The sequence below is a fragment of the Exophiala aquamarina genome (genome assembly GCF_000709125.1).
Source record: "Exophiala aquamarina CBS 119918 chromosome Unknown aczIA-supercont1.3, whole genome shotgun sequence".
In the NCBI taxonomy this organism is placed as follows: Eukaryota; Fungi; Ascomycota; class Eurotiomycetes; order Chaetothyriales; family Herpotrichiellaceae; genus Exophiala; species Exophiala aquamarina.
Genome location: NW_013550585.1, coordinates 2,037,774 through 2,065,200, shown reverse-complemented (window position 1 = coordinate 2,065,200; position 27,427 = coordinate 2,037,774). Strand labels below are relative to the sequence as shown.

General features: G+C 51.3%; 9 protein-coding genes across 9 annotated transcripts; 3 read left to right on the top strand and 6 right to left on the bottom strand.

Annotated features, from left to right (window-relative positions):
- Window positions 1-260: 260 nt before the first annotated feature.
- Window positions 261-920, top strand: A1O9_04342 (uncharacterized protein; the record flags this gene model as incomplete). The annotated part of the gene is made up of 2 exons (XM_013406634.1): window positions 261-577; window positions 614-920. 2 exons carry the CDS (start codon window positions 261-263, stop codon window positions 918-920), a joined length of 624 nt encoding a protein of 207 aa, XP_013262088.1.
- A 55-nt stretch (window positions 921-975) lies between these two features.
- On the bottom strand, window positions 976-1,663 carry A1O9_04341 (uncharacterized protein; the record flags this gene model as incomplete). The annotated part of the gene is made up of 2 exons (XM_013406633.1): window positions 976-1,513; window positions 1,593-1,663. 2 exons carry the CDS (start codon window positions 1,661-1,663, stop codon window positions 976-978), a joined length of 609 nt encoding a protein of 202 aa, XP_013262087.1.
- A 906-nt stretch (window positions 1,664-2,569) lies between these two features.
- A1O9_04340 (uncharacterized protein) lies at window positions 2,570-4,157 on the bottom strand (the record flags this gene model as incomplete). The annotated part of the gene is made up of 2 exons (XM_013406632.1): window positions 2,570-3,696; window positions 3,788-4,157. 2 exons carry the CDS (start codon window positions 4,155-4,157, stop codon window positions 2,570-2,572), a joined length of 1,497 nt encoding a protein of 498 aa, XP_013262086.1.
- Window positions 4,158-6,336: 2,179 nt separating this feature from the next.
- Window positions 6,337-8,097, top strand: A1O9_04339 (CDF family cation efflux system protein; the record flags this gene model as incomplete). The annotated part of the gene is made up of 2 exons (XM_013406631.1): window positions 6,337-6,415; window positions 6,470-8,097. The coding sequence occupies 2 exons, from the start codon at window positions 6,337-6,339 to the stop codon at window positions 8,095-8,097; spliced, it is 1,707 nt and encodes a 568-aa protein (XP_013262085.1).
- Window positions 8,098-8,618: 521 nt separating this feature from the next.
- On the bottom strand, window positions 8,619-10,556 carry A1O9_04338 (uncharacterized protein; the record flags this gene model as incomplete). Its single annotated transcript, XM_013406630.1, has 2 exons — window positions 8,619-10,325; window positions 10,386-10,556. The coding sequence occupies 2 exons, from the start codon at window positions 10,554-10,556 to the stop codon at window positions 8,619-8,621; spliced, it is 1,878 nt and encodes a 625-aa protein (XP_013262084.1).
- A 1,055-nt stretch (window positions 10,557-11,611) lies between these two features.
- Window positions 11,612-15,370, top strand: A1O9_04337 (uncharacterized protein; the record flags this gene model as incomplete). Its single annotated transcript, XM_013406629.1, has 1 exon — window positions 11,612-15,370. The coding sequence occupies one exon, from the start codon at window positions 11,612-11,614 to the stop codon at window positions 15,368-15,370; it is 3,759 nt and encodes a 1,252-aa protein (XP_013262083.1).
- A 1,089-nt stretch (window positions 15,371-16,459) lies between these two features.
- A1O9_04336 (uncharacterized protein) lies at window positions 16,460-19,897 on the bottom strand (the record flags this gene model as incomplete). Its single annotated transcript, XM_013406628.1, has 3 exons — window positions 16,460-19,267; window positions 19,319-19,744; window positions 19,817-19,897. Coding segments are annotated over 3 exons (3,315 nt in total), but the record flags the coding sequence as incomplete, so codon positions are not given.
- Window positions 19,898-21,058: 1,161 nt separating this feature from the next.
- A1O9_04335 (uncharacterized protein) lies at window positions 21,059-22,513 on the bottom strand (the record flags this gene model as incomplete). The annotated part of the gene is made up of 1 exon (XM_013406627.1): window positions 21,059-22,513. The coding sequence occupies one exon, from the start codon at window positions 22,511-22,513 to the stop codon at window positions 21,059-21,061; it is 1,455 nt and encodes a 484-aa protein (XP_013262081.1).
- A 2,047-nt stretch (window positions 22,514-24,560) lies between these two features.
- On the bottom strand, window positions 24,561-26,205 carry A1O9_04334 (uncharacterized protein; the record flags this gene model as incomplete). Its single annotated transcript, XM_013406626.1, has 3 exons — window positions 24,561-25,239; window positions 25,301-25,425; window positions 25,477-26,205. 3 exons carry the CDS (start codon window positions 26,203-26,205, stop codon window positions 24,561-24,563), a joined length of 1,533 nt encoding a protein of 510 aa, XP_013262080.1.
- Between the last annotated feature and the right edge of the window lie 1,222 nt (window positions 26,206-27,427).

The following is a 27,427-nucleotide window of genomic DNA, read 5'->3' as shown; positions in this document are numbered from 1 at the left end:
GATTCTTATGGATCTACCAGATCCTCCTTGGGCAAGATGATCAGGATAGACTAGTCCAGGCTCGGAACTGGCGAAAACACCTTAACAGAGAACTTACTGTGATCACAACCCAACCTCCTGAAGCATTTTCTTCCGGGTATCTGCACCAGTTATTCGTGGACGGAAGATTTCACCTCGTAAGGGAACTCTACATATGAATACTTCCACAGAACACATGAGCTGACTGATTTTCTACCAACAAGACCACAGGAGCAATTCAAATGCGGAAAAAGACTGTACTGAGCAATCCCGCATGGAGACAGATTTCCTGGCGAGACATTCCGAAGACGCCAAAAGACTTATTGATCGACATATTGGTCGACATCCCAGAATTATTGGAAGACCTTGATACCGGAAAGTCTTGCCGCGATCTAGAATCCCGAAAAACCTTCGAGTTCGAGCTGATTCGCCGGTGCTGGGATTTTGAGAAACGGCTCGTTGACTGGCAAAACCAGGTCGGGATCACCGACCCAGTCTACACCCCGAACGTCAACCAAGTTTTGTTTTCGCTGGATCTGGTCGCGGCATCCCAGACCATGTGCCTTTACTGGGCGATATATATTATTGTCTACAGGACACTTTACAGCATATCCGATCCTGATACATATTTCCCTCCACACGGGGACCCCATGAGATACTGTCGGAGGATCGCCGCAGCCATCCCTGTACTGTTGCACCCACTCTCTGGGGCGTATAGCGTCCATATGGTCGGTTTTCCAATCGCTGTTGCACTGAGATGGCTGAATGGCGCCAATGGTCAAACAGACTCCGAGGAAAAACAAATGATCCTCGACGTGTTCAGAAATTCGGGTCATGGAAGACTTATCGAAGGTTTCGTTTCGAGCATACATGCCAATTCAAAAGGTCACTGCAGGGAATGAATGATTGTGGAGTTGTGCAAGTGTTGGCAAATCTCATGATCTGGAGAGGGTCGTGCTATATCCTTGCTTTTCCGGCCCTTTGCTTCTTCTGCTCTTGCGACAAAACAAACGCCCTGATGGCGTCCTTCGGCTCTGAGTCCCTGAAACGCATCTTTAACCCAGCGACCTCCGCCTCGTTGGCATCAAGCAACTCCTGCTTGAGAGGCCTCATCATCAATTCCTTATTGAACGCAAGCGATCTTGGCGGTAATCTTGCAATACGATGCGCTACCTTCAGCACGTCTGGCAAGAAATTCTCCGAAGGGATGATCTTGGTGATCAGTCCCGCCCGCTCGAGCTCATGGGCAGACACCCGCTCATCGGCAAGGAGGAGCGCCGCCGCTTTCTGGCGCCCCATGCTTCGGGCAAATGTGACGCTGGAACAGGCTTCGGCACAGAGTCCCCATTTCACGAATGGCGTGAAGAAGTATGCGTCGGGGACCGCGTAGACGAGGTCGAATAGTGCAATGCTGCTTGCTCCGTAGCCGACGCCCGGCCCGTTGACCGCGGCGATCAGGATTTTGTTGGTGTTGATAATCAGTTCGTGGTATTTCCTGGGAGGGCATGTGAGCTGTGCTGAGAGCAGGTGATGACGTGGATGTACGGTTGTGTGAGAGAGGGAAAAACACCTACCCAAGGATGTCGAAACTTTCATCCATAAGTGCCTGGCCGTTGTCATCGAACACGCTGTCCACAAGATCCATGCCTGCCGATGTTAGTTACAATAGCCTATGACTTGGCCAACAGCCCGGATTTGAACGCAGTTGCGCTCCGGCCGACACCACAGAATGATGTACCTGCAGTGAAAAACTTCCCTTCACCGGACTGCACGAGGACTCTGACCTCGTCGTTGGACAGAGCCCATGACGTTGCGCTGAGCAGATCCTTCTCATGGGTCAGAACACCGGCATCAACGCCAGGGGCGCAAATCTGTAGACCGCTCACTTCAAATACCCCTTTGTTTATCGCATTTCCCGCGGCGGGTCGGTTGTATTTCAGGATAGCGACGCCATTGTCGATGATGATGGAGATATTCTGCAGTTGAGGCGGCGTGGGGAGCATTGCTGAATTAGTTAGGCCTTGAAGACTGGCAGTGAGTCGGAGTGACGAGGACGGCCGACGCTGGAGATAGACACTGTGTGGCTTGTTAGGCGTGGTAAGCAATAATATGTATGCTCCGCACCCCAAGGCTGCTAGCTGCATCTTAGTAATTTGGTACAGGACATCCTTATCACCTCGGCGCCGATCTGAATAACCGACATCAACTACATACGAGTACGTACGGGCCGGGCCGATATAAGCGGCACGGCAACCCACGGGTCTAAGCCGTGCACTGGCGATCATAATGAGAGTCACTGCTCGTGTGCTTTTGGATGCAGAGAGCCAGTTCTTTGAGACCATCTACTCCCTACTGTACTTGAAAATGCCTTCGCTCTGCAAAGACGCCATCCGATCATGATTATCATTTTTCAAAATTGCCCTTCACCTTCATTCCTTTAACCAATGCAGCGCGAAAGGAGCCGCCTGCTAATAATTCTGGATTAGGATATAATAGTATAGGGAAAGGAAACCGGTATCCTCATCGGAACCAGCTGGAAACATCGATTTCGTCAGATGGTACTGCCTGGTGAGATGATATGCGACTCGATCATCTGGCACATGTCAAAATATAGGTCGGTAAGAACGGCTTCAGACCATAGGAAGGATCGAAGCATCAAGAGGACTTCCGCCTGCCAGTCATCCGGCCAATCAGACTTGTACTTCACGGTCAATGCCTTGCTGATCATGTCGGTGAAATGGAAGCGATTGTGCGTTTCAAATTGGTTCACCAGGCCCACAAAACAGACCCAGATGAAGGTGTCTAGAAAATTGGTCCAGAGCCTCGGACCGCCATCAGAAACTAAGTCACGGAGTCGTTCGATGACTGAGACCACGATGGAGTAAAGAGGTGCTGCATGGAACAAAACCGTCAGTCGCAGCAGGTTCATGGCTGTAATGACGCATTCGTCAATGGGGTACTGCCCTTGGTATTCTTTTGCGAGGCCAAGTCGATCGACAGTACTCTGGTTGAGAAGACTCATCAATGCCTTGTATTCAGGAATCGATATGCGTCCCGTTTTCAGAGCACGATCGTGGGAAACCAGGAGCAGGCGAAGATCGGCTGCAGCTTTCACGGTTTCGGGGCGGAGCTGGTTGAATGGTTTGGGGATTGATATTGATTTGTGGAGTCGGGATAGTGCCGGAGGAAGTACATCAATTGCACCAATGTCCCGAAAGCGCACGTCATCTGCAAGAAATTGGGCGGTAAGGAAATCAGCCCAGAGTATTAACTGTTTGATTGCCCCGGCGTGGCCCAGGGTGTCTAAGCCTCCCCGGACCGTGACCATTGCCTTGACTCCATTCGCGTGCCGCTGCAGAGGTTCTGGTTGAGCAAAAAGGGTGGAAGTCGCCCATAACAGCGCCGCGGCCATGATCGCTTCGTCAGATATTCCAGCATTGCCTTGCTTGACTAGCTGATTGCGCAGAGACTGTAGGGCTTTCGCTTCGTATGACAAGTAAGGCGTATCAGAAGACAGCTGGCCAGCAAGGCATTGAACCGCCTGCCATGCAGCTATCACGCTTAGACATAATGAAGTGTCTGTCATGACTGGTATGATCATTGCACCTCCTATATCATTGACCGCCAATCCGGAGGGCAAGGGAAATGCCGTGGCTGCGCCAATCTTGAAGTTCAGAACTGTTCACTGGTTAGTCGATAGGTGTTTGTAACGTTGAAGTTAGGCTAAAATAGACATGAACCTGTTGACTGTTGACTGTTGAAGACTTACCACTGTAGACCGCATGGTGGAGGTCTGTTCGATGTCCACCGGGTACAGGAAGGTCCGAAAATCCATTGAGTCGTCCTGAGCCTATGCCATGTGGACTGGGTGTAGTCGATGGGGATGCATCTCGCGTGAAAGCATAGGATGAAGCGTATGCCGTTTCTGGGACGCGGTCTTTGGCACTCTGCTGCTTTCCTATAGGACTGTTGACGAGCTCTTTTGTTGCGCGACGGCGGTGAGTCAGGTAGGTCTGGTGGGACTGAAGCCGGCATCCTGGTCGGCGGCAGACCGCGCAAGCTGCATCTTTCTCAACCTTCACATATCGGTCTGGTTGAGGAGTAGGTTTCCTATTGCAAGAACGTTCCACTTGAGCCATGCCCGGATGGCTGCACAACGACTCGGATCATTGCTTAGGACCTTTGACGTAAAATTGCGCTGCTGGGCACCTTTGAGGTTATTCTCACTTGAAACGTTGCTACTGAGTATGGGGAAGGTCGGTGTAATGCTGAAGCGAGTCCATACAAAGTCTCCAGGCGGACGTGGGCGCCGTACTCCGTAAGTCACCTTCCTTGCCTAAGTTAACTTGAGGAGCATGGATAAGGGGTTAAGGGAGCCTAAAGCGCCAAGCACTTCATTTTGCACATTACTTAATACCTACCTATCTGTCTAGGGCTTCTCCGGAGCATTCTACAGAGAACCTAGCTAGGTACCTTAGGCACCCCTGTGTGTGGGGTGCCTGGGTGCTGGGTACTTAGCTACCGGCTTAGCTAACTCTTCCCCGCCTCACTCAATGGTCCACACGTTGATACGCGCAAGATTTGATATTTCTGATTTACGATTCTACACAATTCAATCACTCTCGGTGAGGAATCTCCTAGGGTCCTAAGGTTCTCGTGTTGTCATTCAGGCTTGTCCTCTGCTGTCTAGGAGGATTGGAAAAAGATTGACATGTCAGGACAATTTCTTCTTACCATCCGTGTTTGCGGCCGATCATCCTAAAACCAATGCCCATCATCCCATATCTTAGCAAGAGCTATAGATGGATCTCAAACCTGAGGAAAGGTTCTACCTTTTAAACCGACGCACATGTACAACCTGGAAGACCTGTATAGCAGTTGTCGGATGCCCGTCGATTGCCTTGTCTGTCATCGGCACCTCCACTCTGGCATAGCCCATCCTATCCTCCCTACAGCCGCCGGCAGAGGGTTCATAGGTAGGATCATGATTCATTTTGGACGAAGCAGATCAATTGATCAGACTTGTTAGGGCACATCTTCCTCGTTCAAAGGGAGTGACTGGTCTCATTCCCTAGCCTAGACGGAGGATAGACATCCTACTTCACCACGTTGAACTTTAGAGAACTCGATGGTAGAGACTACCCCTGGCTCTTTTTAATCACAGTGGCTGGCGAGAGAAGGAGGTGTGGCAAACAATTCGCTTACAACCTTTGACCGTAGCACAGATGTGCTACACTGGTAAAACAGGTAGAGCGGCTAAGAGGCTGTCTTCTGAAGGTTGGATCACCCTAGGTCCTGTACATAGCGTAGGTTCCAAGTCTGTATAGGATTTGGAATAAAATTCGAGATTGCAGCACAGTGCAAGACCAAGTTTGCCGGGAGTCAGAGATAGATGGCACGAAGAAGTCACTCACTCATCAAGGCCACTACCGGTCTTGTGCGACAGTCATCAACGCCTCCACCTAAGCCATGGAAAAGACGATTTCTGACAAATGTCTCACGCACGGCCCAAGGATCATGGCCCAACGATAGACCACGCATTACCTGCATGCCTGGTAACCTAGGGTGCACATGTCGGGACAAGACAATGAAATCATCGAGGTTTGCTGCCGTAGGTTGCTCACTAGCACCCTGGTGCAACACCCAACCGCTTGCAACATGCCTAAACTAGTTGTGAACAAGTGCGACCGCATCGAAAGGGCGTAGCGATAGATAAGCTCTGGGGAAAGCTGCAATAAACTTGGACCACGAACAATCTGGGCTAGGTACAGGGATTTTTTATTGAAGAATTAGGAAATCAAGACGTTTTTGCTCAGCAAAAGTCTATTGAGGTCAAAGCTCAGGCGCTCGATGTTCGGCACGGAAAAATTCATCGGCATGTCGGGAGTTGCTTTGTTACCACCGGTCACGTGCCATATAAAGTCACGTGGTGGGGGCCAACGTGCAACCTGCAAGTGCCAGAACGTCCGAAAATCGCAGGGGCAACCGCGGCTGCAGCCACAGCCGCAGCTGTGGTTGCGTTTATGTCGCCATTGCCACCGTCACTACCAGACACCCAAGGGCGACTGGCAGGGCGTGAATAATACGCTCATTCCCTCGTCTGCTTTGAGTCCTACTTCATCGCCATCCCCCTCTTATCCCACCCACCCGACTTTAATTAGGGATCAATCCATTGAACTTGTCAAGAGGCCTGAGACAGCATATCTTAGTCCTCATCGGGCTCTGCCCTCTTTCGAATCTCTCGCTTCTCCATCATCCATTACTCTGAACGAGTGCTGCGCACCCTCAAACCCGCCGAGCACAACTGCTCCTACAGCCATGGGCCTCTCCAAGACCCAAAGAATTGGAATCTTGCTGGCCATTGATTCCGTTTTTTTCCTCATCGAGCTGATCGTCGGTGAGTGGTGCCATCCCTGTTTCCAATCTTCTCATGCTAACTCAATGCAACCAGGTTATGCTGTACACTCGCTCGCTCTCGTCGCTGATTCATTTCACATGCTCAACGATGTACTGTCCCTTTGTGTCGGATTGTGGGCTGTCCGTGTGGCCAACACTGGCAGTTCTAAAATGTACACCTATGGTTGGCAGCGAGCCGAAACTCTAGGAGCTTTGGTCAACGGTGTCTTTCTGGTTGCTCTGTGTCTGTCCATCTTCCTTGAAGCCATCCAACGATTTGTAGAGCCACAAGTTGTTTCCAACCCCAAACTCGTTCTCATTGTTGGTTGTATGGGCCTCGCTTCCAACATTCTCGGTCTCTTCCTTTTCCACGACCACGGACACAGCCACGGTGGAGCTGGAGGTGGACATGGTCAAGGCGATGGCATAAAATCTGCAGAGGAGGGTCACAGCCATGTCCATGCGGACGGAGAGTCACACGCCGTTGCAGACGAAGCCGGCAACATCGAAGATGTCCTCCCTCAAGTCCGTGTGGCAGGATACAACGGTTCAGTGGGCAAGCGTTTCACCCGATCAGATGAGGAGAATACCACTCTCTCCACACGTTCATCCAATACCACTCACCGCAAGTCGGTCATCAGTAACAGTGAGATCCACGGGCGGCATAGACGCAGAGCGTCCGGTTCTTTTGGTCGTGGATTTGGTTCTGTGGACAATATTCACATTCATCCTGCGTCGTTTCGTCAGGATATTATCCAAGCTGCGCGTTTGGAAGAGGAGTCTGAATCAGGCGAGGAAGAGGAAGGAGCATTGCTGGATGAAACCGATTCCCCTAACGAGCGTTCAAAGATCTTGACTGACGACCATGTTTCTGATACACCAAGCAATAAACGCTTCTCGAATTATGGTAGCATTGGTAAGAAACGAGCCAGTACAAATTACGACCACAACGATCACAACCACAGTCAATCAAAAGACTCTCACAATGGCCATGGTCATGGTGGCCATGGCCACTCCCATGGCGATCTCAACATGCGAGGTGTTTTCCTTCACGTCATGGGTGATGCCTTGGGCAATATCGGTGTCATTGGATCTGCGCTCATAATATGGCTCACCACCTTTCCTGGTCGATACTATTTCGATCCGGGTATTTCTTTGGTCATCACTGTCATTATTTTGTGCAGTGCCATACCTTTATGCAAAGCAGCAAGTCGAATTCTTCTTCAAGCAGTTCCCGTGGGCATGTCCATCGATGAAATCACGGCTGATATAGAATTATTACCCCGTGTTATCGAAGCTCATCACCTCCACGTGTGGCAGCTGAGCGATACCAAACTTGTTGCAAGTCTGCACGTCAAAGTCGACTGCGAGGTCGAAGGTTCCGGATCAGCAAGCTACATGCATTTGGCTCGCGAAATAAGGGGCTGCTTGCATGCCTACGGAATTCACAGCTCGACTATTCAGCCGGAATTTTGCAGCCCAGATGGCCCAGATTCTCCATCCGGTTCAACCACAGTCGCTAATGGCGCAAGCAACGGTGACATCAGCCCCAAGAATGCTGCAAATGGTAGCAAAGCGGGTAGTCTGAGAAGTGAAGGGCCGACGTGTTTGTTAGAATGCGGCGATAACTGCGCCGACAGTTCTCAGTGTTGCCCAACTGACTTGAAACCTCCCAAGAAGTAATCAAGGCAAACTCGACAACACAAGCATCACGGTCTCCAGCTCTTTCGTTGTACAGAATCTTTTTGCGACCCTGTCGCTCCGGATATGAAGCTGGTCTCTTCTTTTTCCTTTTCCTGCTGGAACCCAAAACCCAATGGAATGTGTATGAGCGTTTATCGCAAGGCAGCAGGTCTAATGACCAAGACGTTTATTGTAAGATTGGAGTCGTGGGAGCGCTATGGGTTCGCTTGGCCTGCGGGCGTCTGTAATGCGCAAGTACCATAGTTATTGTTATGGATCGAAAAGGTGTATGAACAAGGAGCAGACTAGAGGAGCCTAGTAAGCAATCAAAATAAATAATCAAGGATGAACACTTATAGACACGTTTTTGAATCAATTCACTATACATTCTCTCCCAATGACCTTGGGTTCTGTTCTTGGAACAGGTACTACTTAAGCAACCCCCTCCTTTTTCCTCTTCGCCGGCATCCCACCTGTCTGTAATAACGAACTATATAAAGCTATATCAATTAACACAAGACTCAACCTCTCCATACCAACCACAGATACAGAATCAGCACGGGCCACACTACCTGCCAGAGGTTACGGCCGAAGTATTGCAGACGGGACTGGGGCCGTCTGTTCCACGACCTCGACGTCAACGAGGAGCTGGTGCTCCGCTCCGGCATGGCCCAATCTCCACCACTGTCATCTTCGTCATCGTCCTTCGAAGGAGAGGAGGTCCGTGACGACACGGGGATCTGGCCATAGCCGCCGAGCTTGCGGGTCGAGAGGTGCGTCGTGTTCTGGTTGTGGATCGAGGTCGAGGACGAGTGTTGTCGGTGGTTATGTTGGTGGGAGAGGGGAAGGAGAGGTTCGGACTTCTCGTGCCGTGGACATGTTGCTGCTGCCGCAGCGGTAGATGCTGGATCGTATCGGACGGCCAAGACTATCAGGACGACGAGCGTCAGTCCGAACGTCTGGCCGTACCGGATGAAGATGCTCAGTTGGTCCGGGAGGAGGCAGAGGTGATTCTGGATCGTGCCTCTCGGGGTGGGTGCCTCTGAAGCCGGCGTGCTGCGCGACATGACTTTCTCGCAGTCGACCGGGTTCCAGAGGCTGACCAGCTGGACGCCCGGGACGCGGATGCCCATGGCCCAGCTCATGCTCTTCACGGTGATTTCCTTGGGGCGACCCGTGAATTCGTTGTGGTCGATCTCGCAGTAGTCGTGGTCGTCGCCGGAGTAAATCTGCGTGACCTCTTCTTGGCGCAGGTGTTTCACGATGTCTTGCGAGATCAACGGGGTGAGCACGTTTTGATATTGGTAACCTGCTTGCAGAGGGATCGAGGTGCCGCGCTCTCGCATGGGTCCACAGGATGTGCTCCCTGAGCGAAACAAGGGGACGTGGGAAAGGATGATTGTGGGAAAGCTCGCTGAGGAGATTTCGTGGTGTGGTTGGGCTGGGGATTGTCGTTTTACAGCAGCAGGAGGCGGTGGTCGGGCAGGCTGCGCATCTTGCAACACGGGTGAGAGCAAGGAATCCCCCTCCAGACTATTCCAATTAAATTGTGTCCGGCACGTGTGCTCGATTGCCCGCGCTCGTATATTTTTGGCATCAATCAAAAAGTCCTCGACCGGTTTCCAGATTTTGCTGGTTGCCGTTGCCGTGGCGCTGCCGTCACCTGCGCCTGAGCTTCCGGTCTCAGGGTCGACCTGATCCATGGCGCTCAAGGAGACACTGTCCAGCGAGACAAAGGAGTGGTTCCCAATCACGTCTATACGGTTTAAGGGCCCGAAGTATGCATCAAACCGACTCTTGACGGCGGGTTGTATGCCTGCGGCAAAACCCAGGTCATGATTCCCTGGAATTGAGGCCAGTATTCGGCGCCCTGCAGGTTCAGCCCTACTAGCGGTTGAGCCACCGTCGTTCCAGGAGCGTAGAAAGAGATTGGAAAAGCGAACGTATTCTTTGAGCCAGAATATCGATCCGTACTTTTTATAACGCTCCTCTGGCGATGAGGACTGCGGGGTGCCCCATTCCCGCCCCCCATCGAAAAGATCACCTAGAAAGATAGTGGCATCTGGCTGTAGTGACTGCTGGAGGTTTCGGTAAGCTCGTCCAAGGTATAGATCGGTGTATAGAACCGTTAAGGTGGATAGTGGCCAGGGACGATCGGGATATGTATGGGGATCGACTAGTTGAGGATCGGCGACCAGGAGAAGATGGTGAGGTTGGGCTTGTGTGGGCTAGAATGTCGTGATTCAGCATATGCATTGCTTGCCGGGTTCTCGATGCTTTCAACTTACCCAAGTCTCCCATTGCTGCCATCGACACTGATTGACACGGCGCTCGAATACAACACGTTCTCCCCAGATCAGAACAAGTGCCCAGAGAAGGACTAGGGCCGTCGGTAGGCTCCAGAGCCGGCCTCTTATCCTGGTAAAAGCATGTACACCGGCTGCAGCATATGCCTTCATTCTTCTTTAGGTATTTGCAAGGGATAGTCCTGCCAACATGGCTGTCACAGGGGATGCGGCTGGCGAGGAGAGGCTGGCGTTCAAGGCTCTAAGGGTGTTTCAACATGTTCGACGAACTATTATCGCGGGGAGGTTCTCCAGGGACCAGACTATGAGCAGAGGTTCCCAAGAGAATGCTGGTTGCAGGGAAGATTGAGACTGAGTGAAGTTATGTTCTCCTGTGCCCAACAGGACGGAGGATAATAATTAGTATTAGTTAAGAAAGTTGCTGGCAATACAGAATTGGAGAGATGGCACGTGTGTGGGGTAACTAAATAGTACCTAGCTTGTTAGTTGGGTGACTGCTTAGGCCATTGTGGTTCCAGGGCGCCTGGGCGATGTGCCTGTGCATCAGGGGCGAGTCCCACATACCCTAGGTGTGGATTGACTCACCCAGTAGGAGCTAGTTACTCGTGGCACGACGGGTAAGGGTTGACAAGCCGTCGCCTTCCGCCACCCTTACCGTCCCTTCCAGCCTAAAAGCAAGCCTAAACCCCCGGCTTGCTTAGTTATCCTTAACCTATTGTAGGGCCTGTGTTCTCGCCTCTCGCCGAAAACATGACCCATAAGCCCTATGCACTCCTGACACCCACCTGGTCCATCAAATTAAATTTCACCGCCCATCCTCCGTTGTCAGCGTGTCCTCGTAGTCAGAACACAGTCTAATGGTCCCATGATGACTTTTGAATATCCAACCGTGGGTCTCGCCACAACTCTTGCCAGTAGGTTCGACTTAGGAATCTCATCGAATTCTTGTAAGGTGTTATCTCAAGAGATCAGTACGGGCTGGCCCTGGCCTATGTTTCCCACCACTATTTTTCATTCAGGAAGCCGGGACGGATTGCAACAGTTGCAGTTGAAAGCAATTACCTTTTTCTCGTGCCCTCTCTTCACCCCTTTTGCTAATTGAACTTCCCAACGGAGAAGACAATGTCGATTGGGTCGGGGGCAATTCTGTTACCGCAGAATAGGAGGGCTTCCTTGCATTGATATTGGCGCAAAATCCTGTTACAATCATGGACGGCATCTCCGTGGCCAGCGGAGTTGCTGGCCTCATCACTCTAGGTTTGCAGGTCAGCGGTACAATAGCCATCTATGTCAACTCTATCAAGGAACGAGACAAGAATATTCGCGAATTACATGATGAGCTCCTACTCCTAGGAGAAGTCTTAAGTGGCTTGAGAGACTTTCTCGTCAGCGAGAAGGCCAAAGGTCGGTCTTTCGACACAAATTCCGTTCTCCAGACTGCTATACGAGACTGTCGCACCAGGATAGAACGCATAGGTGACAAATTGAAGCCCTCCGACGGAGGCAAAGTTTCTCGGGCACTGGATAAGCTGAAATGGCCTTTTGAGCAGCGGGAAGTCACGCAAATGACTGAAAATCTACGACGTTTCGTGCAAACCTTCCAATTTGCCTTTACCATCGAGGGATGCAACCTGCTCTCCAAAACATCCGAAGATGCTTCTAAAGGTCTCCAACAGATGCTGGAAACCTCGAAGAAGATTAGCGAGCTGTCGGCTCAGATGGGACTGTCTGCTGATGAATCCTTCAAACGTGCCGCTCAGCTAGAGCAGATCATTGCTTTAGTTCCGCTATTGAACAAGACTGCTGCCAATGTCAATGAATTGACGCATGCAGCAAGACTATCTGAGCTAAGAGAGCAAGAGCGACGGACTACAGACATTCTTGACTGGCTTGCACCCGTCTCCGTGCTGCACAAGCACCGTGACTTGCAACTGAAGCGGACGCCAGGAACAGGCAAGTGGCTCCTTGAGAACCCACAGTTCTTAGACTGGATGAATAGCAGTCTTGACGAACACGACTGCCTGTGTATTGGTGGACCTGGCGTTGGCAAGTCAGTGCTTTGCAGTACAGTGGTCGACCACCTGCGAACAACTTATAAAAACGAGGACGTTGCTATAGCATTCTATTACTATGACTATTCGGAACAGCAATCTCAAAGTCCTTCCAACTTTGCAAGGGCACTTTTACGCCAACTCTGCTCTTCGGGCCATACTGTCCCAACATCCGTTGCTGAATTCTATCAACGTTCCAGAAATGATGTCAAAGATCAAACATGGTTTAACGACCTCTTGTCTATTTTACGCCGAGTTATATCAACATACAGTCGATGCTTCATCGTCATTGACGCCCTCGACGAAGCCGACGCGCAAAGTCAGCGGAATGGCTTTATCGATATCCTGGACGCCATCAGAGGCCCTGCAAATTCGTTGCGGGTACTAGCGACTTCTAGACCCCATGCGCTCAGCAACGTTGACAAATTTCATAACCCTATCATGCTTGATATTGTTGCAGATCCCACAGACCTTCGCCAATACTTAAATCAGGCCATTAGTGAACACCCAGATTCGGAATACACCATGGATCCTGAATTGAAGGAGCAGGTAGTGCACACCCTATGCAGTAATGCAAATGGCATGTTTCTGCTCCCGGCCCTCCAGATCCGAACCATCCTTGACCAAATCACGAAAGCTGACGTGAAGAGAACATTGCGTAATTTATCGACGAGCTTGACAGCAGCATTTCATTCTACAATTCAGAGGATATCGGGTCTGTCGGCAACAAGGCGCGAACTGGCGTTCAGGACGTTGATGTGGATATCTCATGCACGAAGGCCTTTGGACGTGCGGGAACTACAGCACGCGATGGCAACCAGGCTAGAAGACACGGATGTTGATCACGACAATATTCCGTCGCTCAGGACTCTCTTAGATTGTTGCTGCGGACTTGTTGAAGTCGACTACGCAAGCAACATCATCCGTCTTGTGCATCATTCTCTTGAGGAGTATCTTCGTGACCAAGACCACGGCTTGTTCAAGGACGCCAATACTCTGATCACCAAGGCGTGTCTCAGGTACTTGACGTTCAGTTCGGCCAGAACTCTCCCTCTCCAGAATCGAAATGCGTTTTCTGCCTTAATGGAGGATTTGGCATTCCTAGAATATGCTGCAAGCGAATGGGGTTATCATGCATTTGGAGTGCCCGCCATAGAAATTGAAGACTTTGCCATTCCAGCACTCACAAGTTCCGAAACGCTTTTCACAATTGCCAGAGCACGAGACTTTCACAATCTTGACTTCCGAAAATGGATGACGAAGGCATTGGCCTGGGCTCAATCAGGCGGTGGTGGTGTTTCTCTCTGTGCTGAATTTGGCTTGACCGAGCTGCTCAAGACGCTGATCGACAAGTTCCCCGAGCAGAGCCATCTGAATGCCAGAAACATCTATGGGAGCACTCCCCTCCATGAAGCTGCCTTACATGGGCATGAAGATACTGCCAAAGTGCTCATCGACTATGGCTCTGATGTTCTGGACACGAATTATGGGAACAGCACGCCGCTGTACCTAGCCGCGTCGTACGCTCAATCCTCCATGGTCAAATTTCTTCTTAGCTATGGACGAGAACAACTAGACATCCCAGGCCCCCGAGGTTCTACACCTTTACATAAAGCAGTTGGGCAGGGGAGTCTGGAAATCGTCCAGGTTATGCTAGAGGCAGGGGCATTGGTTGCAGCGCACGATGCTCAGGGTTGCACTCCGCTCCATATAGCTGCGAAACGTGGCTACCACTCCGTCGCAAAGGTATTAGTAAGTGCCGGAGCATTTGTTCATGTTAAGGATAAGGAAAATCTCTGCCCACTCGACTATGCAGCCACTGGCGGATATGCAGAACTTGTTGGGTTTCTGGCAGACAATGGCGGAAGTATCAAGCACAAAGGAAGAGAAATGTGGACTCCGCTGCATCGAGCCGCTCGAGGGGGACATCGGAGGTCGGTGGATCTCTTACTGGATCGCGGTGCCCACGTGCTCGCAGAGGACTTCAGAGGTCAAATACCTTTGCACCTTGCCGTACGATCGGGAAGCATGGAAACAGTGGTGGCCCTCCTAACGCATCAACCTGGTTTGCTGCGTAAGCAGTTATTCACTAAAGACCGCAAGAGCTCCACTCCACGGGAAGTCGCTTTTTACACGGCCCACTACGACATACACAAGCATCTCCGAGCAGCAGAATGGTCGACGCTAGGAATTCAACCCAGCAGCTCCAGCATGATCACAACGGCCATTGAAGCCGGTGATATCGATCGAGTCCGCGAGCTCCTTCAGAAGGACCCAAGCGCCATAAACACCCCGGACGAAGACGGTCAGCCACTTCTGCACGCCGCCGTCCAAGAGAAGAAGCGAGACATCGTGGAGCTCCTTCTCCAAACCGGGGCGTCCATTGAAGCCAAGGGGTATCACGGATGGCACGCACTGCACATAGCCGCTTCTCTCGGCAGTCTCGACCTCGTGGACACATGTCTCGAACACAATGCAGACGTCTCCCAACGAACAAACACCGACCAGACGGCACTCCACAAAGCAGCGTCGACCCAGTCCCTCGCCGTCGTGAGGAGACTCCTGGAGGCAGGCGCCGACCCAATGGCCCAGAACGAGCGAGGCATGACTGCCCTCCACATCGCAGCGCATCAAAACCGAATGGAGATCGTGAGCCTGCTCACCTCCGAATACGGCGTGGATGTCCTGGCGCGAGATCGGCAGGGCCTGACTGCCGCCATGTGGGCGGAGCGCTCGGCGCATCTCGAGGTCACCTCCTTCCTGCACAAGGAGATGAGGAAGGCCAAAGTCTTGAAGAAGCACATCACTCCAGACTTGTTGTCGGGTGCTATGACTAGTGCTAGTGCTAGTGCCAGTGCCACCGCTCCAACTGCATCATCGGCCGAGGCTCAAATGACTCCATTGCTGCAGGTGTGAATGAAATACAAGGCGGGAATGGGGAGTGCATCACGCGCCATACGATATATGACGATGACAGGTTCCTCGCCGTATGGCCGCCACTACAGACGAAGAACAGAGGCTCCCGCAGTAATCGGCTTGTCACAACATTATCCAACAGGCAGGATGGATGGCTACTGCATCTACAATACCTACCTGTCTTCTGAGACGCACGGGTGGCAGGACATACCAGACTCAACAAGCATCCACGTAGACTAATTTCAAGGCTAGGCAAGGTGAGAGACACAAGCGTGGCGCTATACATCAGATCTTACACGTAGATGAACAAGGCTGACGCTGTATGGAATAAAATCGACCAACCCGTTCTTTCCTTCCTGCTGAGACAGTGCAGCGTTCGCCGTGAAGAAAGACCGTATGAGGGCAACGGGGCCACATGCCAGCTTTCACACGTAGAGAAACGGCAACGACACCGTATGAAACAAGGCGAGACTGCACGTTAGCGACAAGGCATTACATCCTTAAGAGTAGAGGTAGCGGGAATGAACGGGAGAAAAGTAAGGGACTGTATGTCATGTTTTCTTTATCCATTTGCCAGTATTGTACATGAGTATTCTGGGGTGCTAGAGTGCACTACAGTCATCATCGTCATCACCAGAAGCCACTTCCACGGCTCAGAGAGCCTGGCAACGCAGCAGGACGGTAGAATTGAGGTCGGTCGGTGGTGCGCTGGGAAACACCGTCGCCGAAGACGCTGCTAGGAGCAGCAAGAGGAGATGGGATAACAGGAACGGCCTCTTGTCTCCCAAGGCCACCGGCTTGAGTGGCACTGTCTTCGGGAGCAAGAGAGCGGTCAGAGCTTGCCAGAAAATCGTTAGGAACGGGTATCTTTGCTCCGCCTAGGCCACGGTAGTATCTAGAACCGTCCGGATTAGTGATGATCTCGGCGACGGTGTTGCTTCTCACGCCGTGTATGGGTATGCTATCATTTGTTGGCGGTGTCACTCGACTGGTGGTCCGAAGAGGCATTTGCTGCACAGCGCCTCCCGGGAGGATTGTCGTACCAGGAAGGACTGATCCTGGTGGTGCCACGGTGCCCAGGATCTCACCAAGATTGCGCTGTCGCTCTTCTTCCTGAAGTTGGCGGCGGTATAGAGTGCCAATGTTGGACATGCCCACGAAATCAAGCCTGTTGACCATCTTCACAACGAGATCGAGCATCAGCGTTATGGTTTGAATCTCGACGAGCGATTTTCCAGTGGTCTCTGGGTCTGTGAGCTCGCCGATCTCGAGAGATTCGTTCCGCGCGAGGGCAACATTAATGCCAGTGTGAATCAAAGACATCTCATAGTGAACACGGCCTTCCTGCATCAATTTCTTGTGGTCATCGTGCGGGTTTTCATAGCCCTGCCACAGATTGTTGTCTTGGGGATGCTTCTTGAACAAGAGGCTCTTCACCTCGGTGATTTTCAGTTGCAGTTCTTCGCAACCAGGTAAATTACATCGATGGAGACTGACACGTCTCACAACAAGGTTTCGAATTTCAATCTCATGGTCGCTGGGTTGACGGAAAACCATCATGAGCTTCTCACGGCCAGGTAGCACATAGAGAGAATCCACAAATGTGTTAACGCTTTTGGTGAGAACCTCTGGAGGATCAATCCAGTTTAGATTACCCATAAGGACGAACGAAGCATCCCAAATCTGGTTAGGAATATGGATATTGATCATGCCTGCCGTGATTGACCCTTTGTGCAATTGGTACTGCCCTTTCTGGTTAATGGCAATCAAGAAATCCTCGTTACTGCGGCTGTGGCATGAAAACTCGTATGTCACAGCTGAAGGGCCGGGAGGGGCGCTCCAAACCTTGACTTTCGTCTTGCCGCTCGGTAGCTTCAATTCTAACACTCGATCAACATCTGCGCCGTTCGTTGTCATGATTCTGGAAAATGACGTGGGCGACGGAGCCTTTCCACTCTTCCCAGGTTCAAAGATTTCTGCCCAGCTCTCTTGACTGTGCAGAGGAGGGTCGGAGATTTGTGGAGCCTGTGAGATGAGCACTTGACCAAACTGTGCCTCGAAATCAAGCCTTCCAGGAAATCTACGAGCCAATTCAAACAATGGCTTGAGATGGTGTACCAGCTTCTTGCTTTCTTTGTCTCTCTGCATTTTTTCCGCGAGATCGTAGTGTTCTCTAGCAAATGCTGGAGATTTCTTCATCTGAGCTATCTTCGCCTTGGAGATAACTTCTGCATTGCTTCTATCGACTGAGAGCTTGACTGGTGCTGTGGGTACATCGCCATAGGAATCGGCCATTGCTTTGAGTAAACGTTCTTTTTTTTGGGCCTTCGTTTCTTGACTCGAACCCTTGCCAGGATTTTTCCCTTGTTGTCTCATGGTTGAATGAGAAGGTGGAAGCATTTCTTCTTCGGCTTTCTTATTTTTTAAGGTGGACTTGTTCGAAATGCGTCCTGCTTGGAGCCGAGCAGTCATTTCTGCCAATTTGCTCTCTCTCAATGCATCGACGTTTCTCTTCGGGACGTAACTCGTACAGTAGTCCGCCCCAGTAGTACTAAATCGAATGTGAGAGTCGCCAGAAGCTCGAGATTGAGCATTGCTCGAAATCTCATGTGAACTTGATGAACCTTGTCGGTCCCTTGGTTGCTCTATAGCTTGAGGAGGGTGGATAGTATCTTGTGAAGCCAAAGGCGGAGACATAAGAGGGAAGTGTGACTCGAATCCCGGTGGAATGGTAGGACGACTTGGGCGTGGTGTCTCAATATCGATGAGTTGTTCCTCAGACGGCATGGAGTTTTGACGCACTTGATAATGTGCTCGACCTCGAGCTCGTCCGGAGGAGCGGCCAGACTGTGCAGATCCACGGCGTTGTCCTCGTGGAGATGCGACTTCTGACCAAGAGTTTCCAGCTTCTATGCTTTTCAAAGGCGAGCTACAGTGATTAGACGGGCCACGACTGCTTCGACCACCACGATTTCGGTTCTCACCTCCACGCTGACCACGCATTAATCGCTTTGGGAAGCCATAAGCTTGAGGATCAGAACTTGGAAACGAAGACGCCTGTCTTGGACTTTCCGAACGCGCCTCTACTGGAGAGAAATTCGATTTCTCACCATCGACAGCTTCAAATGGTGACAGTGTCATGACAGTAGCAGACGGGTTATGATGTTTAGGTTGCTCATCGCTATGCAGAGGTGATCCAGGTAGCATGCCGTCTCTGAAATCATCTTGTGCGAGCTGTTTTGTCTCCAAACTTGCCTGGAAGTCCAGTTCATGTTCGCTGTACGAGTCTAGTAGACATGGAGGGGTGGGAAGTCGATCTGGAACAACGGATTTTGGAATTGGCGTATGCTTGACCGGAAGTTCATCTTCGTCGCTGTCGGAATCTACAGCGACTATCCGACGGCGTTCAGCTGCTGGTTCAACAGGAGCTTCAGGAGCAACGTCTGGGTCAGCACTATGGACCACTTGATTCGACCACTCAGCAATTCTAGCTTCTTTAGAATTCTGTGGCTTGCCAACTGTGCTTCTATCCTGATCCACTTTAGTGGACCCTGTAGAGATGATAGGGTCGACATTGCTAGGACTGCCAAAGGAATCGAAAGTGTGTTCATCCCAAATCTTGGAACCATGAATCTCCTTGGTGGGGAAGACGCCTTGTAGCTGAAGGTTGGAAGGCACCTGGTATGTTGAACCGCGGACATGATGGCGGGCTTCTGCGAGGAGTTTTCTCTGGAGAATGTTTTGTTCAGCCTGACTAACTATGATGCGAGAAAATGCGGGATGTGCATGATGAATCCGGACGAACTCAATGGTGCATTTGTCGACGCCCGTGGGCCAGATGAGGATATTTCCGTTGGCCATGGTAGACTCCGTGGTCATGCTTCGCTTAATTGATCCCTGCTAGGGTTAGCTCATGGTGGTCCAAGAGAGGGCTCGGCTTTGACTTACAAGGAGAGGCTCAAGATTAGAAAGCTTTTGCAGCGCACGTTTGAAGTCTCCATTGAGCAGAAGATATCTCTTCTCCGCAAGCCTCGCAAAAAGATCGGTACCTGTCAGCTTGCTGATCTCGTTTGCATACATACGTGGGAGGATTGTGATGTCACCATCTTCGGGCTTCCAGTGTGTGCTCAGATGCTGCAGGCTTTCTAGAGCATCTCGGTCATCAGCAGCGCCATCAGAATCGTATTCGAGGAGTTGCTGCGTTCCAGGGTCCTCATCAACATCGTAGTCGTCTGGAAATATACCCTCCACAGGAAGACAGCGGAGACCAATCTCGAACCCGGAGACACGATCCTGGCTGTACTCAATGTAGCCGTCGAGACGCATCATCAGCTCAGAGACCACTCTAGCCTTCTCATCATCTCCACCCTCGAGCTCGAGGGCAAAAGCCTGTGGTTTATGTTAGTTTCATCTGTCACACGGCATGTGGTGAGGAGAGCAACAAACCCGGGTGTTCTGGTCATAGGAGAGAAAGGGTGCGGAAAGCGGATCTTCGTGAGAATCTCTATGGACCTGGGTTATCCCATCCTTGTCGAATATGGGTTGTGTACGTACTTGAAATTCTGAATGAATGAATCTACCTGTTTCGCGAGAGTCAGAATGGAGACGAATCGATAGTTCCTTGGCCCGAACTTACACCCAAGTCGGTGAATTCGTAGAACGAACTCACGAAATACGTGGTAGTTTCCGGCATTTTTGAGCCAGGGAAACTGCCCTCTCGGTGCTAGGCCCTCCAGCCAGAGCAGAAATTGAGGGTATAGAAATTGACATGGATGGAAGAGGTGAGAGGAAAGTGATGGATGCGGCGTTGGTGGAAGGGGCCATAGACGGTTGAGAATGGCAGGTGCAGCGAGCCAATGAGCGTGCGATACAGCAACCGCCAAGCGGCGGCTCCAGCGACGCCAACGTTGAGATTCAAGTGCCTCCTACAAGTGATTGAAACTGATGCGTTGTTCACTATGTCTGGGGCCTGTCTGAGATCACAGCGGGCTCGTGCATTCCATTCCACCGAATGCGGGTGTGTTCCAACTCCCTTGCTTTTAGCCCATGAAGGCGACAGAGATGTGGTGAATAAATTGTCAGGTCGTTCACTGTCTCTAAACTCTATTTTGATATCACTTGGTGGCTTTTCGCATTAAATCCTGCAATTGATTGTGTCAATGGCAGTTCGATTCTGTGTCGGTCACAGGCCAGAAATAAGACTACTTGACGGGATTATGGTGTCTGTAATAGAGGTCGCTCTTATCCGACACCAGCGAGAGAAATAGACTTGATGCAACGACGCGAGGGTTGCTGACAGTAACAATGCGTTTCACAGCCTGTTGATTTCCTATTTCCGGCTTTCTCTTCAGGGAAGACGCCATTAAAATACCCTAGTGGCTCTGGTGACTGCTTCTTTCATATCAGTATCCGTGAAACTGGAGTTCAGCATACCCGGTAGCGGCCGGCATGAGTATTTCCACATTGTTCTCAGTCCTACTAACCACAACACCAAAAGCTTTCTTTGTCATTGGGCTCCAAAGGACACTGTCCTATCAACACGAATTTCGGAGATTCCATGGATATAACCGCCTGTCTCCGACAGGAATCGTACACTCATGCGTTCAAACTAGAAAGATGTCAATACACAGCGTGTTCCCCAAAATCAAATCATTTTCTCGGCCGGGTAGGCGGAAACCAGGACCGGACTTACTTGATATTAATGCTCTTGGGCTCGAGGTAAGCGTGGAGACCTTCTTCACCAAGCTCGCGCCCGTTCCCAGACTGCTTCTTGCCACCGAAGGGACCTTGGATATACGGCAAGTATGGACTATTGATACTCACCCCTCCAGTCTCCAGCGCATCGGCAACGCGGAGGCCGCGGGAGAGGGAGCTGGTGTATATGTTGCTGGCCAGACCATAGGCGGAGTCGTTGGCGAGCTCGATGGCCTCTTCTTCGGTTTTGAACGTTTTGATGGCCATCACAGGGCCGAAAATCTCCTCGGTCCAGATGCGGCTGCCTTCCTTCGGGTTCACAAAGAGTGTAGGCTGGATGGCATACCCCTTGTCGCCTTTCCTGCCGCCTCCGGTCACGAGCTGGGCATCCCTCTTTCCGATGTCGATGTAGTTGGTGATTCGCTCGTATTGGGCCTTGTCAACGACAGGTCCATGTGTGGTGGTCGGTTCTAGAGGATTCGCACCGAGACCCTGCCCGACCGCCTCGAATTGGGCAATGACCGCTTCCTTGAACTTCTCAGCAATATCTTCTTGCACAAGGACACGAGACGCAGCGACGCAGATCTGTCCACTGTTGACGAGGAAGCCCTGGCTAACACCACCCACAGCAGCCTCAAGAGGCGCATCGTTGAACACGATGGCGGGGGATTTGCCGCCAAGTTCAAGGGTCACTCGCTTGAGGTTTGACTTATTCGCAGCGGCTTGCACAGCACGGCCACCCAGGGGTGAGCCTGTAAAGCTGATCTTGTCGATATCAGGGTGGCTCGCCAAAGCAGCACCTGCCTCGCGACTTCCAGTCAAGAACTGCACAACACCAGGCGGGAACCCGGCTTCCGCAAAAAGGGGAGCGATGGCGAGCGCGCCCAGGGGTGACTTTTCCGACGCCTTGAAAATGAAAGTCGCACCAGCAGCCAAAGCCGGGGCTATCTTCCATGCGACATACAAAAACGTGGCATTCCACGAGGCTATCCCGGCAGCCACGCCAATGGGCTCATATCGCACGATCTTGTACGTTCCATCCTCAGTTGGGAATGTCTTTCCGGCGATCTTGTCCGCCCAACCCGCATAGTACCTATAAACCGAGATCAAATGAGGAAGGTCAAAATGCTTGATCATGCTGAACGGCCTGCCCGTGGGCAGGGATTCTATACGAGCGAGTCGGTCGATGTTCTGCTCAACCAGGTCGGCGAATTTGTTCATGGCCAAACCGCGCTGACTGCCGGTGAACTTCTTCCATGGCCCTTTGAACGCAGCTCGAGACGCCGCTACGGCAATATCGACATCTTCCGCGTTGGCTACTTGGACGTCCGAAGCGACCACCGACTCATCCCATGGATTGTAGAGCGTCAGGCGTTCGGTGCCTTTGGCTGGCACGAACTCATTATTGATATACAGTCGAGACTCGAATTCAGAGGATTGTGAACCCATCTTTGGAGTTTGACTCTCTTTCGTAGTGATGGCGTTCAAGATGATAGCCAACTTTCAAAAAATCGAAGGGAGCCAGTTCATAGCATCGTAAGAATCTTTGCGACTTTTATAGTTTTTCGCACTCCCATCAACCCACAGCAACCTACTTCCCAGAGCAGAAGAGCGTAACGCCGCGGAAGGCGCTAACGCCGCCATGCAAACGCATCTCGTCTAATCAGAAACAGCCTGGAACCTTTCGACTTTGGTGCGCTCGGAGGAGATAGTCATTCCGCCATGCCCTGTCCCTGGTTAAGTCGCATCCATTGACAAATTCACTAAAGTATCGTAACGCAGAGACGGTGGGCGAGTGCAGCCCCAAAGCGGCAGGAGGACTCCATTGGGGAGTGTGAACGAAAAAGTTCCGATGCTGCGGAATCGTTCCGAATGGATACATATTTACCTTTTCCGTTTCAACAAACGTCGTAAATGGTCGGGTCTGGAAGGAGAAACTCGTAGTACTAACTATGGAGACCTTCCCAGCCTACCCACCAGTCAGAATGGCCAATTGCCTCAGACAAATATGCTGAGCTACTCGTAAGTAACCTTTCAATCGTGCCGAGGCTACCATGAGTAAGGCTGTGCTCATCGCGACTTTGTCCGGTGATATCCGTGGAGGCAGCTGGACAATGTGTGTCAGACATCCTGACGCCGCTGATGAGTGATACCATCTATTGGCGCACCATACAGAGCGATTGCGAGCTACACGTTTCTACATTTACGGCAAAAGGTACCATGACATGATTTGAAATAAATATCTTTACAAGTGCCGGAGGCTCGATGATCACCATTTGGCTCTAGACGATCACGTCGTTTTGGACAATCCCAAGTATCGCAATGCCCGGACTTCGGGTCGTCCAGACTCAGCTGGAGCTATCTCAGGATAATTCCCCAATGATGTACACGGCTGCTGATGAGTTTCATACTCTAGGCGAGCACACTCAGGTTCGGACAGTCACATGACCACATCAGCATGCCAGAAGGAAGAGGGTGATCCCACCAGACGATCTCATGGGATGCACAAATGCTCCCACTAGTGTAGACAACGGTTGGTATGAGGACTGCGATGAAGAACGCGGCCATGCTTCTTCCTGGACCACGCCCTCACATCGGTCCCCGTAGCGGCCTGGTGAATGACGGTTGGTTACAACATTTATTCGTATGCTGACCAACCTTTCAGATACAGAGCCTGCAGGTGGAAGGGACTCTTGTGCTGTCCTTGCCCGAATCCCTTAGCTGTTAGCCGCATTTGACTATTTCGAGTACACCAATAGTCGGCTTCAAGTGGCTTGGCCGTGACGAAGGTTCGATATCCTGTAACCAAGAATTCCTTGGCCGTCGTGAACTCCACAAATTCTGACAATCTCTCTCATTCGTGGCACAGTTCTACTGTTCGAGTACTGATTGGTTCGCAGAGCGGTGTCGTCATTCGAAAGGGATCTTTGGAAAGGCATGGAATTTGGTATTTTGTCGTACAACGGATGTTGAGTATTCTCAAGTTGAATGCATGAACTCAGCTGCATGCTGAGTCAGGTCCCGCTGGCAACTCCTCGAATCCAGGACATATTGTTGCAGAAAGTATTGAAGTGCATTCGCACTGTCGAAAGAACTCAGGATAGCAGTTGACGTCATCCTTTGGTCATGTGATCAGAAACAAAGTCTCGGTTCGCGATGATGTTTTGTAAGACATGGCTCCGGAGCTGAGGAGGCCTATGCGCCTAAGATTGTTGGTACAGCGGATGGACACGCGATGCCAAAGGCCGTTGTTAGGAGGAGCTCAAGCCCGATGCCTCTTCTCGATTGGCGGGACCCGTAATGTAGGGGAGGTAACTCACTCTCGAGATATCTAGCATCTCCTTGGAAGAATATATTTGACCCTACGACGACGCCATAGGGGTAGACCTCTGTAAAGCGACAAGGCCTGTCCCTGCGAAGATAGACTTCTGTGTGACCCATGAACAGGCTTAGTATATCGATCGTTTTGATAATGCCCTCATCACCATGGTCGTAATCATTTCGAAATGAGGCGATGTGCGATGTGCGTGCGCAAACTGGCGCTGAGCCCCTCACTCCACAAAAACCTCTTCGCAATGTTGTCCATATGCTCGAACTTCAAGTCCGGATAACCGCTTAGGATGAGTTTGATGACCTTTTCGCGTTCTCTTACTAGCTCTTTCTCAGCATCTGGAGTCGCAACCATGAGACAAGCGCCCCACAGGAGCCACTCAGCTTCCGCTTGAGACTTTGTGCCATTGCGCCCACATTCGAGCACAATGTCGGCAAGCTCTCTGCAGTTTGAGGTGAAGGTGGAACTTCGCAGGTGGTACACAAGAACTGTGAGCCATGCCATGCGCTCAATCGGACTGGAAGCGCGCATCAGTTCCAGCCATTCCTGGTCCTTGTCACTGTTCGTGGCGGTGGCCATGAGATGAACAATCTGGCTGCGCGTGATGTTTAGACGATTCATAAGTTGGATAGAAAGGTGGCCAGTAAGTGCGAGCTCGCGAAAGCCTTGGGGCATATCTGCGATGACAGTACATATATCAGGTGGGAATGGATGGTTTGGGTAGACCGGCACTGAACCACTGTTCGGGGTTTCAGGAGGTGTGAGAGCAGGAGTTGGAGTCAAGCTGGATGGCACTGCTGCCTGGATTGCTTTCTTTGAATGAACAGTAGCCAAAGCCTCAACACTAGAGTGGGAGTTAACATAAGTCGTCTTGCGAAGGAGCGCGTCATTCGAATTTTACTCACGCTGTAAGGGCAGTTTTAACCCATCCATCCTGCTTCTCTAATCCTTCAACTCCGCCTCGCAATTCGACCAGCCGTTGAATACCTCGCAAGTGAGTTTCGAAGCGCTTGTCGTCCCCGCAATAAGCCTATCACCGACGTTAACAACAAAGACACGACTGTTCCATGGTGAGGCTTACACAAATGACAGCCAAGTTACAGATGGCCAAGATGACATCGTCTCTTGACCTTGCCTGAGACGACGAAAGACTTTGGCTAATCTTTGACAAAGTCGAACCATAATGATGCATCATGGCGAGTTTGATCTCACGTGACTGCTGTGGCATCACACACAAGATATAGGTGACTACGGCCTCGAAGAGAACTTCGTTGGAAAAGACAAATTGGAAATAGCCGGGTCCCAGGGACACGACCTCTTTGCAGAAATCGACCACGGCAGGAAAGTAGCTTTGCGTCTGAATAGGATACGTTTCAAACGGGTCGACTCGTAGACCACCAAAGACCATGTCGCGGAACGGTATCTTAACCGAGGTTGGTCGGAAAGTTTCGCTCCCAGACTGGGGAGTGGAAGCCTGGATTTGGCGGAGTGTGAGAGCATGAGAAGGCCGGGCTCGATCGGCGACAAGATAACGAGCGCGTGGGCTCGTCACGACGGTGATGGCATTATCATCGTCGTCGTCGGGTGAGCGGGAATTATTGGAATCTGAAGGAGATGGCGCATGTTGCACGCTACTGGCGGATGATGATGATGAAGCTGGCGCTTTATTCAAGCTGTCAAGCAGCTCCTTCTGCCTTACAGCCCTGTCGCGTTTGGCCTTGTGGATCTTCTGTGAAGTGTACCTTCTCTGAGCGGAGAAAGCGACAGTGGCATCAAAGCGTTTGGACTGGCCGTCGTAAGGCACGAACATGACTACACGCGGTCATGGCCTTGGCCGCAAGATGGCCAAGGGTGGCGCGCCCAGCAGGCTGTTAGCTGTACTCGTAGTTGTAGGACAGGAGGAGGTCGAATTAAAGTTGCTCCACAGGTGCTTGACAGACAGGATTTGCACTGAGTCTGTATTAGAGATTCAACGCGAAAGACGTGTACGAGGTACTCCGTATACTAGTTAAACCAGGATAAAAAGGACGGGTCGAGCGGGTAATGAAATGGGTAATGGATGACAGGCGGACAAGGTTCTGGTTTAGAGGCTACGTAGGTGGATTGAAAAACACGAGTGTGGGAAGAGAGAAAACCCTTCTGATTAGAGTGCTTGAAATTTGCGAAGAAGCCGCGAAGCAGCCACCATTTGCCGATGCCTTTGGTGATGCATGCGATTAGCGCAAGCCAGGCATCTGCATGTCAGAACTCAGGAGTCGAGGGCAGTGTTATCGCCTTTCTTGTCCAGACTTGAGACTGGGAACTGGAAAGCCGGAAGGGGGCCAAGACTGGGACAAGACGTCGTGTCGAGAAAAGTCGGACGGCCTTACTCGTAGCATCTCAGTGGCTATCGTCACCAATCGCCTGACATAATCATGGGTTTATGGGAGGGATTGCTCGGAAACCAGACGCATTTCGGAGTAGATGATGCCCATCAGCCAGCAACAAGGAGCCCAATGCTTCTCGCAGCCCACACCAGCGAGTTCATACATACAGGAGTACATTCTGTAGCCTGTAGCCTGTAGCCTGTAGCTTGTAGCCTGTAGCTTGTAGCCTGTAGCCTGTAGCCTGTAGGGGGCACTCCGTACCCTAGAAGTTACAACGGTTACGGATACTCCGTCCGCCGTACTACCGTAGGGTTGCAGTTCGACCCCTGATGGCTTTTCTTCTGCAGATCGCCCTACTTAGTTAAGCAGCTGCCAGTGGGTGCCTGTGGAGCTTCTCGCCGAGCTTACTCGTACTCAACGGCCTACGGGCATCTGCGAGGTCTTACTCGTAAGTTGTGACTCTTGACTCTCGACTCTCGAGTCTCGCCTCTCCATCCGAAACCGAGTCCCGCAATTATCGTAGAGCGCCGTTTAGTTACTCGAAGGGATTGGGTGATCACTGACCACTGATTGCGAGTACATACTACGAGTATGTTCTATGCTTGTGACAAGATGACGCAATTCTCCCATATTCAAGTGATTAGTGCGGCCGGAAGGCTCTCACAC